The 12,736-nt window shown below is 41.3% G+C and overlaps 1 protein-coding gene and 1 non-coding gene across 9 annotated transcripts in view; both read right to left on the bottom strand.

The window, feature by feature from the left end:
- LOC136315591 (protein O-glucosyltransferase 3) overlaps positions 1-12,736 on the bottom strand; it is a 112,342-nt gene that overhangs the window by 55,551 nt on the left and 44,055 nt on the right. For 4 of the 8 annotated variants that reach the window (XM_066247348.1, XM_066247311.1, XM_066247312.1 and 1 more), the window contains exons 2-3: positions 4,418-4,578; positions 2,570-2,726 (exon numbers count right to left, since the gene is read on the bottom strand). In XM_066247348.1, the coding sequence (XP_066103445.1) occupies positions 2,570-2,726; positions 4,418-4,578 (318 nt within the window). Of the gene's footprint in view, positions 1-1,628; positions 1,863-2,359; positions 2,466-2,569; positions 2,727-4,417; positions 4,579-12,736 lie in introns of those variants that run through there. The other 4 variants (XM_066247323.1, XM_066247330.1, XM_066247320.1 and 1 more) reach the window with 3 other exon arrangements.
- Positions 6,746-6,851, bottom strand: LOC136321599 (U6 spliceosomal RNA). Its single transcript, XR_010728746.1, has one exon. It is a non-coding gene; the product is annotated as a U6 spliceosomal RNA (small nuclear RNA).

Genomic DNA, 12,736 nt, shown 5'->3' with positions numbered 1-12,736 from the left:
TGGTGGCAAGGAGTTACTGAGACTGCGTGGTGGGAGGTGAGCACCATATGTCACAGGCACTAGATTCCCCATAGCAAGACATGAGGAGTACAACTCACAAGGAAACATGGGGGGGGGGGAGGGGAATTACAGGTAAAACTGATTGGTCAGCGATAAATAAATTAAAACATGAATGGAAAATATTTTTCTTTTTTCCTGAGGTGAGGTTGGGGGATAACAGATCATTTTATAATTAGGATTAAAATAATAATGGGATAATATGGGAAGTGCATAAGTTTGGGAGGAAAACCTAGTTATATCTGAAGCAGAAATGTCAGAACTTTTGGCCTTCTTATTAATTCATGAGGTCACTATGTTCCCATGACTTTTTATCTACAGATTTTAGCAAATCAAAGTTTCAATATGCCAAATACTTTTATTGGCTTGGCCTTTCTAAAATAAAGAAAGTGTATCTGGTAAAATAATGAAGTCCATTTTTTCACCCCTGGAGAGAGTTACCCATTATCCAGTGTCATTGCTCAGTTAAGCTATAGCTTAACAGAGGAAAAGAAATTTCTCTGATCCTCAACCTTTCAGGGCTGAACAGAGGTTGTGTTTTGTCTAGAGGTTCTCTTTCTGTGATTTGCAAAAGATCCTATAAGCTGAATTGTTCTCCGGGGCAAAAAGGTTGACCAAGTCAAACCTTGATGCTCCAGCAAGTAGACACCTGGCAGGGATGACAGTGCTTCTCCCTGGGCCCTGGTCAGCCCCCCCTGGCACATTCAGAGGCAAGGAGGGGCTCCCGAATCAGCCTACTTTGAAGGTTGATTTGGTATTTCCAAAGATCAGAGCTGCCAACGAAAGTTCGGTTCTACTTAAGAGGAAAGAGCTCCTGGGAATTTACATTCCTACCATAGCACTTCCTTAACCATACACATTTAGGGTTTATATACAAATATTTAGGTCACACTGATATTTACAAAATAAAAAGGACACATTTTTACATTTCATCTTCTGAAACCTCTTAGGAGCAAAAACACAGTGTCTTCATGAATCTGCATCAGCATAACTAATAAATTTTTCATTCCAGTTATGCTTTGAAAGTAAAATATATTTAAAGATGACAAATTCTGAAAACAGCTAAGCATACACATACACTTAAAACGATAAAATTTATTTAATTTCTGCATGCTGTATTATATGTTTCAGTTCATCTAGTTCATTTGGTATTTAAGAAGAATGGTTACTAAACATAATTTTGCCAGAGTTTCAATTTTTTTTTTACAGTTTGGTCTATAACTAAGACACATGCCACCCTGAATGAAGATTATAGATCTTTTATCTTCTTTGATCCACTTTTGCAATAACTTGCAATATGAGCTAGGAAATAACTTGTCCATAGAGTTAACAGGTTTTTCAACTTTTCTTCATTTACTAATGTTAGATTGTTCAGCGATACAAGCTCTGCCTTAAAGCAAACCACGTAAAACAGATGATATCACAAGTCCCAGCTATACCACACATTAGGATTATTTCTTTTCTCCTTGAAAGAAATGCTAGCTACAAAGGAAATACTCCTCAATTTAAATTTCCCAAATGAAAGAAATACTAATGTTTCACACATTTGTACAAAAAGAAAGGCAACTCACCTGTTCGAAGAGGATTTGCTTGTAAGTGACTCTGGTAGAGACAGCCACATAAGTCTACATTCTGTTCAGCTATTTCTTATTTCATCACAGACAAAAGAGCCTCTAGTGAAAGCTAGAAGCAAAGATCCTTCCATCCACCCCAGAGGGGAGGACAGAACTGTGTTCTCTAAGTCCAGAAGCTTCATCACACGCCCCACCAGCTGAAACCTATTGTTTCTCAGTAAGTAACCTCTAACACCTTTTACTGAAGCTCTGCAATGCACTCTTAATGGTTTGACCGCACACACAGAACACATCATACGCCAGGCCAACACCTTAAGAGGGTGGGAAGCTTTTCAACCAGGAAGGCGTGCTGAAAATATTTCGCAGTCAGCTCAATTGAAGGGAAGCAAAGCCTTGCTTGTTTTTCACAAAGCAACCCAGCAAATACAATGAGTCAAGTTGAACTAATTTATACCGTTCTAAACTAGGAACCATCTGGAACCACTGCACCAAAAGCTTCCCCTCCTTCACCTCAAATATAAATTCTGGGCAATGAGATCAAAAATGGTTCTGATTTTTCTTTAGTCTTTTTAGCCTTCTCATTTCTGTTCGTTTAGTACCTCATCTTTCCCTGTGACCACAGACACACCTATTCCCCAAGGAAGAAGTAGTTTTGATTTAAATATATCCGTATGACCAAGGCATATACCAGGCAGCTAGAGCAGTGGGAAATTGTCAGTAATTATTACCTGGACCTGTGCAGTTGGTTAGACGTGGGATTTCAGGTGAGCCAAGTTTCATGAGGACTCTGTCCCCCTGCAAGCTAGGTCCCGTTTCCTTTGTTAGTATCTGAACTTAAGTTCTAAGAACAAACATTAAACATTCTGAACACAAAAGAGGGGGCTGGCTTCTGGGATCAGGTAACTAATGAGCTGTCACGTGATCTGAATCTGACTCACCCTTTCTGTCCCGGGGACTGGAATTTTAACGTCTCCTTTCTGGATTTTCTGAAGGAGAACAGGGAAGCAAATGATGAGCTGAAGCCCAGTCGAGCAGGCACGGATGTTCTTTGAGTAGGGACATTGTTAGATCTCGATGTTTGTAATTCCACAGGATCTAAGAGAAGATTGTGAAAATTCTTTATAATTAACACATTTCCAGGTAAATAAATCACAAGAGAACTCACTTTCCTCCTCTTTCTTGTGCCGTCTAGAGACGCAGCAGGCATCTCTACAGAAGGCTCGGGGACAAGGGGAAGTCCCGTGCCTCTGACGGTTCTGCTGGGTAGAGGAAATCCTCACAAAGACGAGGAGTCTTTCAGTACACCCGGTAGACCCGTGGACCGCGGTTCTGTGGCACCCTCCCCTACACCAGCTGTGTCGAGTTTACTCAGCCTGTCTTCCTCAGGACTATCTAAAACCCGAGGTGAGGCAGCAGGGACCTCATTCTGTTCTTACATTGCTCTTAACCACCCTGTCCTTCAGAAACTTTTATTTTAATATTTCAAAACAATGATAGATCCCATGTAATTGTCACATGAAAGAGAGTAAAAGAAAAGGAAATTAAGCCATTTAGAGTATTTTTTATTCCTGTAAAAAAAAAATCTATCTCTATGTACAAAGTGAGTAGAAACAGGTTTACAATTGTGAGTATGCAGAACATAGAGTTTATTCTTGTATTATTTATTAGTTATTGTATTATTTTTCATACAGACAACTGTAAACCTACTTTTACCCCACCTTGTGTATATATTTGCTATATATATGGTTTATATGTATGTATGCATGTAATATAAATACATAAGTATAATGTGTATGTATCGATAATATATAGTTTTAGGTATGAGCATTAAAAATTCTAAGGCAACATCAACATATACAAAGTCCACAATCCTGTAATACCTTTGGACATGCTGAGTTTATAAATATTAGAGGAATTCAAGGTAAGGGGATAGTCAGCAGAGTATATATGGGGTTCATCTAGATATCTGAAATGAGTCTGAAATATGAGTCTCTTTGAGGGAGTTGCAAAATATTGCCAATATGTAAGCTTAGAAATATTGTTACATGTTTCTTGATATTACTAATATTAGTAACACACAAGCAAAAGCAGTCAATGTGACTATCAGTAGACAGACACTTTATACTGTTATAGTATTTTATAATTTCTAATGTATTTTGTTATTCTGACTATAATCCTGTGAAAGGTTTTATTATCACTTACAGAAATAAAAAGTAAGCGATTGGTGAAGGTGAGCAACATGCCAGCAGTCACACAGTTAGACTGTCCAAAAAGGCATTTATTGGAGCTCACAGGGCTTGCTACCAAAGTACCAGAAAGGGGGCAGCACCTCTATGACCTTCCTCCTCCCTTTCCTGTCTTCCTTTTCTTCCCCTTGCCCGCCTTTCCTGCCTCCTCCTCCTCCTCCTGCATCGTTGCCACACTTATTTAGGTGCTTACTGTGTTCCAGCTTAGTATTTTATACATAATTTTTTAATGCTCATAACCACCCTGTGAGTAGGTATTACCATACCCATTTAAAGATGAGAAAATTGAGGCTTATAGAGAATAAGTAACTTGAATAGAGTCACATGGAGTTCGATAGAATAGAGAATATATACAAAGACAGAAAGGAGATTTGAATCTAGGACTTTTAAAAATATTGATGTCTGAGCTTTTAACCTAACTTTTGTACCATATTATTTTAAAATAGTCCTAAACATAGGTTGGTTAGATTGGAGACTCACTGAGCCATTATCTATAATACTGTGCCATAAGAAAAAAACTTAGATGTAAATTTTTCTTACCATTTTCTGCCACCCCCTTCCTTAGTCTGTACGTAAGGGGTTGTTTTAACATTTGGCTAACATCTGTTTCATTGCAAAACTTTTTTCTTTGAATTTCTTCAAACCATTCACCAGTCACTCCTTGAAGCCATCTGATATTCCTCTTTGTCTTCTGGAGCTTGCTGAAATAAAGGAAAATGTCAATACACCCTTTAAATTCTTCACATCAAGGGTAAACTCATGTAATGAGCTAAACTCTACCTAATGGAGAAACTCCATAAACTATAAGTCCAGGGGGAACAAACTGGCTTTAGTCAGAATTTCCTTTTTACCATAGTGTATATGTATATTAGCTGCGTTCTTCCAAACATAATGACAATCTAAAAGTTTTTGCTAGTAGTTAAAATAACCAAGTCCCTGAGGACAACCAGGGTTGAAGATTGTGCAAACATGACTTAATAATGCAATTTAATGATAGATGTTTTTAATGACATGTTGAAACTAGAATATTCTAGTTCTGATTACTCATTCATTCATTCATGTTTACTGAGCAAGATCCATGTACCAAGCCCTGTGTAGGCAATAGAGATTCAACAATGAATTACTTTCAGTTTGTATTGTACATGTCTTTCGATCTGAAGTGAGTCTCTGGTAGATGCATATGTGCGGGTATTGTTTTGTTACCCATTCAATCACCTCATGTCTTTTGATTGGAGCATTTAATCCTTTTGCTTTTAAAGTAATTTTTGATAGATGTACTTATTGCTATCTTATAATTCATGTTTTTTATCTTTATTTCTCTTCTTAAAGAAAATGCTTTATGATTTCTTATAATACTGGTTTGGTGGTGATGAATTCCTTGAGTTTTTTATCTGGGAAGCTCTATATCTAAATGATATTCGGTTCTAAATGGTAACTTTTCTGAGTAGAGTAATATTGGTTTACAGGTCCTTGCTTTTCATCACTTTGAATATTTCTTGCCAATACCCTCTGGCCTGCAAAGTTTCTGTTGAGAAATCAACTGACAGTCTAATTGGAGCTTCCTTGTCAGTAACTCACTGCTTTTCTCTTGCTGCATTTAAGATTGTCTCTTTGTCTTTAACCTTTGGCACTTTAATTATGACTTGTCTTAATGTGGGCCTCTTTGGGTTCATCTTGTTTGGGACTCTCTGTGCTTCCTGGACTTGTATGTCTACTTCTTTCACCAGGTTAGGAAAGTCTTCTGTCATTATTTTTTCACATAGGTTTTCAATTCTTTGCTTTCTCTCACTTCATCTTCTGGCACAGCCATGATGCAAATGTTGGTATTCTTGAAGTTGTCCCAGAGGCTCCTTACACTATTTCATTTATTTTGGATTTCATTTTCTTTTGCTGTTCTATCGGTTGTTTTCTGTTTCCTTATAGGCCAAATTGCTGATTTCTCTAGTTCATCTATACTACTGTTGGTTTCCTGTAATTTATTCTTTTTTTTTTTTTTCCGAAGTGAGAAGGGGGGTGGCAGACAGACAGACTCCCACATGCGCCTGACCAGGATCCACCCGGCATGCCCACTAGGAGGTGATGCTAGGCCCATCTGGGGTGTTGCTCTGAAGCAAACCAGGGCTATTCTAGCACTTGAGGTGGAGGCCATCCTCAGTGCTTGGGCCAGCTTTGCTCCAGTGGAGCCTTAGCTGCGAGAGGGGAAAAGAGAGATAGAGAGGAAGGAGAAGGGGAAGGGTAGAGAAGCAGATGGGCACTTCTCCTGTGTGCCCTGACTGGGAATCAAACCGGGACTTCCACATGCTGGGCCGATGCTCTACCACTGAGCAAACTGGTCAGGGCCTGCAATTTATTCTTCATTTCAGTTATTGTATCCTTCATTTCTGAGTGGTTCTTTTTTATGTTTTATAGTTCCATTTTTATGTTTATCTCTTTGTTAAAGTTCTCACTAAGTTTATCTACCCTTCTCCTGAGTACCTTGAGCATCATTATAACCAGTATTTTTAACTGTGGGTCTGGTAAATTGCTTGCTTCCATTTCATTTAGTTTTTTCCAGCGATTTCTCCTGTTCTTTCATTTGGGACATTTTTTTGTCTCTTTCTTTTGGCTGCTTCCCTGTGTTTGTTTCTATGTATTAGGTAGAGCTGCTACATCTTACAGACTTGGTAGAGTGGCTTTGTATAGTAGGTGTCCTATAGGGCCCAGTGGTGCAGCCTCCCCAGTCACCCAACCTGGGGTCTCCAGGTGTGCCCCATGTGAGCTGTGTGCACTGTCTTATTGTGGTTGAGCTTTGATTGCTGTTGGCACCTCAGTGGGAGGAATTGACCCCCTAGCCCCGGGCTGATCAGTTGTTTTGTTGTTGTTTTTAATTTAAATATGGAACGCTTCACAAATTTGCGTGTCATCCTTGCGCAGGGGGCATGCTAATCTTCTCTGTATAGTTCCAATTTTAGTATGTGATGCCGAAGCGAGCACCCGGGCTGATCAGTTTTAAGGAATGGCTATGACTACAGTGGAAGATCTGCTATGCAAAGTCCCATGAAGCAGGACTTGCTTCAGTGAGGCTTTGGTGCCCACTGAGTATGTTGCTGGTGGAGTGGTTGGGTTGTAGTCTGGAGTGGTCTGAAGCTGTTTCCTGGGTGCACTGGCCCTGGAACCTCCTGGGAGGTGCAGGCCAAGGTCATCTGCTGTCTGTGCTCTGCCCAAAGCCACCTGGCATGAGTTCACAAAATGACTTGCAGATGGCTGCTACTTTTGTTGGCCTAGGAGAAACCAAATTGTGGAGCCCTTTAATGAAAGGTACTGGGTACTCAGAGGCCAGATGCTGCTTGCTTGAGGGGCTTTAGACAAGTCCTAAGCATGAGCCAAGACAGACCCTTTGTATGGAAAAGCCACTGGAAACATCTTGGGTGGATATGAAAGTTGGTTGGGGCAGGGTCTCAGGGAATCACCAGGGTGGGGTGACAATGTCAGCCAGGTTGATGGAGACTCAGAGAAGGTGCCCACCTACCAGCTCTGTGGGGAGAAGGCTCAGCAAAAGAACTGTTCTCTGCTAGCACTTCTGTCTGGGAGAAAGAGGCCCCTCCAGCTTTCATTCTGATGCCAGACATACAGTTTTCTTCACTTGTCCAACAGTTCAGTTCTTCCCCATATGTCCATGGTGCCTTTTGAGCTTCTGCCCCAGGGTTGGAGCCCAGGGCAGGGCAAGTGAATCTGAGTAAGTCTGTGCATGGACCCTTTAAGAAGAACTAGCTAGGACTCCAGCGGCCCTCCCTCTCAAGCAGCCACAATCCCCACCGGTTTTTATAGCCAGAAGTTATGAGAACTTCTCTTCCCGGCACTAGAACCCGGGGCTGAGGGTTCTGATGTAAAGCTGGCCCCTTGCTCCTTAGGGGAAACCGCCTCAGCCAAGATACCCTTTCTGATTTGAAAACTCCACACACGGGTGTGGGATCAGCCTGTTTTGCATCTCAGCCCCTCCTACCAGTCTCTATGTGGCTTCTTCTTTATGTCCTTAGTGATAGGACTTCTGTTCAGCCAGATTTCAGGCATTCTGAATGATGGTTGCTCTGTGATGTAGTTGTAATTTGGATGTGGTTGTGGGAGGTTCCGAATACATGTTTACCCATGCCACCATCTTGACAGGAATCTCATGATTGTTTTTGAAAAGCAGATCCTTTTCTCCTATCTCAGGAGGCCAGGAGAACTGTCTGGAAATGGGAGGTGCTCAACCCAGAGGGATACAGCCTGGACTGAGGCCAACAGAGCAGGAAGGGGAGTTTGAAGAACATGGTGATGATTCTTATAAAGCAGTTTAGTGTAGCCATGATAAAAAAAAACCTCAGGCTTTTTGAGCTCAAGCATGTGAAGTTCTGCTGTTTTTGGAAAGAACTGCATGCGACTCTACACTGGTTGCCCTTACCCAGGGTCCTCTGTGAAGCACGGGTGTTAGGGACTTTGCATGACTAAGGCAGCGGGAGAGACAGCAGCGGACTGGCAAATTTGGGGTTAATGGAAATGAACTGAGATGGTTGCAACTCAGGCCCCTGCTTGGGGCTGTGATACTGTCATTTTACAAAATAATTGAGAAGGAAGCCAGAGGCCATCCTGTCTAGACTTGCATTTTGAAAAGCATTAGGCAACGATGATTACCGTCCATCCTGCATAATTTGCACCAGTGCTTCCCATTTTGCCACTGACACCCCTCTGACACCTGCTCACTAGTGTCTCTATAGCTACTTCCCTTCCTAACAGACTGGGAGACCCCTACCTGCCTCCAACTAGTTAACACCTCACTTTTTAATGTCCTACATTTGCACGTGACCTCGACTTCCTGAAGTCTTCCCAGGCGATCAGACCCCCCCCCCCCCATTCAGCATCCATACTTCTCAACACGTGCATCTCATTTCAGAAGACAGCAGAGCTGCCTGGCTGAGCAGCTTTCTAATAAACACAACTTAATATTTCTTCTAAACATAACTTTTTTTATAAAGGCTTGGTGTAACCCTTGACTCTCTTTTAAAATAATCACACTGTTTAATTCCACTTCAAGCACTCATTATGTCCGCCATTGCCTGTTTCTTTTCTCATTTCAGTGAAGTCAGAAATCTATACTCTATGTGAATATTCATACAGTTTGAGTTCTGCTCCAGGAAACACATCTTAAAGAAATACCACCCCAAAGTACAGTAATTTAACTGAACATTATGCAGTTGCTAAAAATAATTATGCAGGCAGTTTAGCATCTTGGATGAATGCATGCGATATAACATGAATCAGGAAAAACAAAATACATTTTATCTATGAGGATAAAGTATGTAAAAATGATGCACCCTTTGGACACACAAGAGAAAAAATGAAAACATCTTATCTCATAGAGTAAAATAATTATAGGTATTTCTATTTTTAGCTTTTAATTATATTTATTCAGTGAGTATAATATGTGGAGCTAATTTTCCATTTTGATTGTGCATTTTTATTTATATTATTATTATTTTCATTATAATTTTTCTTGAAGGGAAAAAAATCAGTCATATTTTCACAATTTTAACCCAATCCTGTTGTTTGGTGTGATTTTTACCTCCTCATTTTTCATGGTTCTACAGCATTTTTGCAGTAAGCTTTCTTGCTGCAAGCATTTCCCCATACAATTAATTGGCTGTAAGGCAATTTTGCCATAGAAGATAAAATAACTGGCGGACAGTTTGGTAGACAATGTATTTAAGCTAATTGTCAGTTTGGTTTCATTTCTCCTTGACAAAACTTCTTTCGGCATCCCGGTTTTTAGATTATATCAGTCTTAAACCTTCTAATGTTTTCTACAGTGAGGAGCAGACATGGTGGTCTTAAAATAGTGGACGATAGAACTACATATAAAGCCAGACTGTAAAACTATAGTAAAGCCAGACTGCACACTAGACTAGGAAATGGTAATATCTCAGTTTGCAAAGTCTTCATTGAGCTTGGTCATCCTTCCCAGTCATCAAAACCAAAAGTTGACCAAGCTAAGGCAAATATAAAAGAGAGGACTGCTATTCACATCAGTCTTCCAGAGCATTAATTTGGTTCTGTAGCTAACTTTAGATATGACATTAGATGTATTTAAATGTTTCCACATTAGATGGACTGTGACATTAGAGTATATTGCATGGCTTTTCACAATGCAATACGAAGTTAAGTTTTAAATATATATCCTAGACTTTGAATACAATGTCTTTCACTTTTCACAATAAAGTCTTTTCATTGTTATTAATTTTTTGTTTCATTGTGTTCTTTTTAATGTCCCTCTTTTATGTTTTGTTATTTTGTCTTTTACTGTGAAAATTGCCTTACAGCCAATTAATTGTATGATGAAAATGTTGTGGCAAAGATGTGTCTGACAAAAATGCTTACAGTTGAAAATGAAGGACACTATTTTTCAAGTGGCTGTAATAAATCTTTTTTTTTTTTTTTTGCATTTTTCTTAAGTGAGAAGTGGGGAGGCAGAGAGACAGACTCTCACATGTGCCCCACCAGGATCCACCTGGCATGCCTACTAGGGGGCGATGCTCTGCCCATCTGGGGCCCTTGCTCCATTGCAACCAGAGCCACTCTAACACCTGAGTTGAGGCCATGGGGCCATACTCTCGTCCAGTTGCCCCAGTGGAGCCTTGGCTGCAGGAGGGGAAGTTAGAGATAAAGAGAAGGGAGAGGGGGAAGGGTAGAGAAGCAGATAGGCTCTTGTCCTGTGTGCCCTAACTGGGAATCGAACCTGGGACATCCACGTGCCGGGCGGATGCTCTACCACTGAGCCAACTGGCCAGGGCCTTGTAATAAATCTTATTTGTTATATATTTTTGGAAGGCCTCCTGTGGTGCAGATACAGAGATTCAATGGTAAGCAGAGCAGATACGGTTTTTAGTGCAGGGAGATTACTATCTAATGAGAGATATGAATCCAATGAAGATATGGATGTAAGTGACAGTGGTAAGATGACTTACTCATTCAACATGTGATTGAACTCTGGGTTAAAAGCAGTGAACAAGCCTGACCAGGCGGTGGCACAGTGGATAGAGCCTCGGACTGGGATGCAGAGGACCCAGGTTCGAGACCCTGAGTTCACCAGCTTGAGTGCAGGCTCATCTGGTTTGAGCAAAGCTCACCAGCTTGGACCCAAGGTCGCTGGCTCGAGCAAGGGGTTACTTGGTCTGCTGAAGGCCCACAGTCAAGGCACATATGAGAAAGCAATCAATGAACAACTAAGGTGTCGCAATGAAAAACTAATGATTGATGCTTCTCATCTCTCTGTTCCTGTCTATCTCTCTCTCTGACTCTTTCTCTGTCTCTGTAAAAAAGAAAAAGCAGTGAACAAGTTAAGTCGATGCTCCCATGGAATTTATATTCTCCTGGGGTAGGGTGGGGGAGGGGTGGCAAAAGATCAAAAAGTAAACAGATGCTATGAGAGCATGTAACAAGAGGACCTGGTCTCAAGTAGCAGCAAGATTTCCTCAAGAAGATGACAAATGGGTTGAAGGATGAGTTTTCTAAGCAGAAGAGCAGCTTCTGTGGAGCATGGGCCCCCAGGAAGACAGAAGGATCTGAGATGAGACACCCCTGGCTGGTGGTGGAGACAGAGAAGGCTGACTATCAGGGAGAGAAGGGGGAGCTGGCTGCCAGAGCATGTGGGGTTTGGGGTTGGGTGAGGAGCTTGGCATTTTGTCCTGGAGTGGTGAGAATGCATGATGACTTGACAGGGTGTGGCACATCATGTCTGCATTGTAAGAGACCATTCTAGCTGTAGGTGGAGAGTAAATTGCAGTGGGGACGAGAGTAGGGAGGGTACTTGTCAGGTGTGGGTGGAAGAGGTGTTTGTTTGGACCAGGGTGGTGTTGGTAAAGCCAAAGAAAAGTGTTCAGAGTTACTATGTGGGCAAAATTGACCCCCACATGTCCACCAAGTGATGAAGTGACTCTGCAGGGTTGGGGACAGAGACATGTCAAGGGCCACTCCTAGATGTCTGCTTTACATGGGTAAATCACAGATGCCATTCATAGACACAGTACTTATATAATCTTAAAAAAACCCATAGTTCTATATAAACACCTTTAATATTACTCACCTTGGAGCAATCATTAAATAGTTGCATAATATTCAAGCTAGTATATCTTCCGTAATCTATTTACTTTTCCTCTGATGTGGTACATTGAGTTTTTTCCTTTGTACATATTGCTGTAATGAATATCAGTGTGCATTTCCTATTTTTACAGTGCCTCTGACAGACATTGAAGCCAAATTATTGGGTCAAAAAGTCAAAATATTTTTGTGATTCTTTATACACACAATCAAAATGCTTCTTAAGCCTGACCTGTGATGGTGCCGTGGATAGAGTGTCAACCTGGAATGTTGAGGTTGCTGGTTTAAAACCCCAGGCTTGCTCGGTCAAGGCACAAATGAGAAGCAACTATGAGTTGATGTTTCCTACTCCTCCCTTCTGCCTTCCTTTTTTTTTTTTTTTTGTATTTTTCTGAAGTTGGAAATGGGGAGGCAGTCAGACAGACTCCCACATGCGTCCGACTGGGATCCACCCGGCACACCCACCATGGGGCGATGCTCTGCCCATCTGGGGCGTTGCTCTGTTGCAACCAGAGCCATTCTAGTGCCTGAGGCAGAGACCACAGAGCCATCCTCAGCGCCCGGGCCAACCCTGCTCCAATGGAGCCCCGGCTGCAGGAGGGGAAGAGACAGAGAGGAAGGAGAGGGGGAGGGGTGGAGAAGCAGATGGGTGCTTCTCCTGTGTGCCCTGGCTGGGAACCGCCTTTCTTTTTCTATCTCTCTCTTTCCTCTCTCTAAAAATCAATAAATAAAATCTTTAAAATTAAATTA

Source organism: Saccopteryx bilineata, chromosome 1, assembly GCF_036850765.1.
Source record: "Saccopteryx bilineata isolate mSacBil1 chromosome 1, mSacBil1_pri_phased_curated, whole genome shotgun sequence".
In the NCBI taxonomy this organism is placed as follows: Eukaryota; Metazoa; Chordata; class Mammalia; order Chiroptera; family Emballonuridae; genus Saccopteryx; species Saccopteryx bilineata.
The sequence above is the reverse complement of the archived record's forward strand: the minus strand, read 5'-3'. Positions and strand labels throughout refer to the sequence as shown.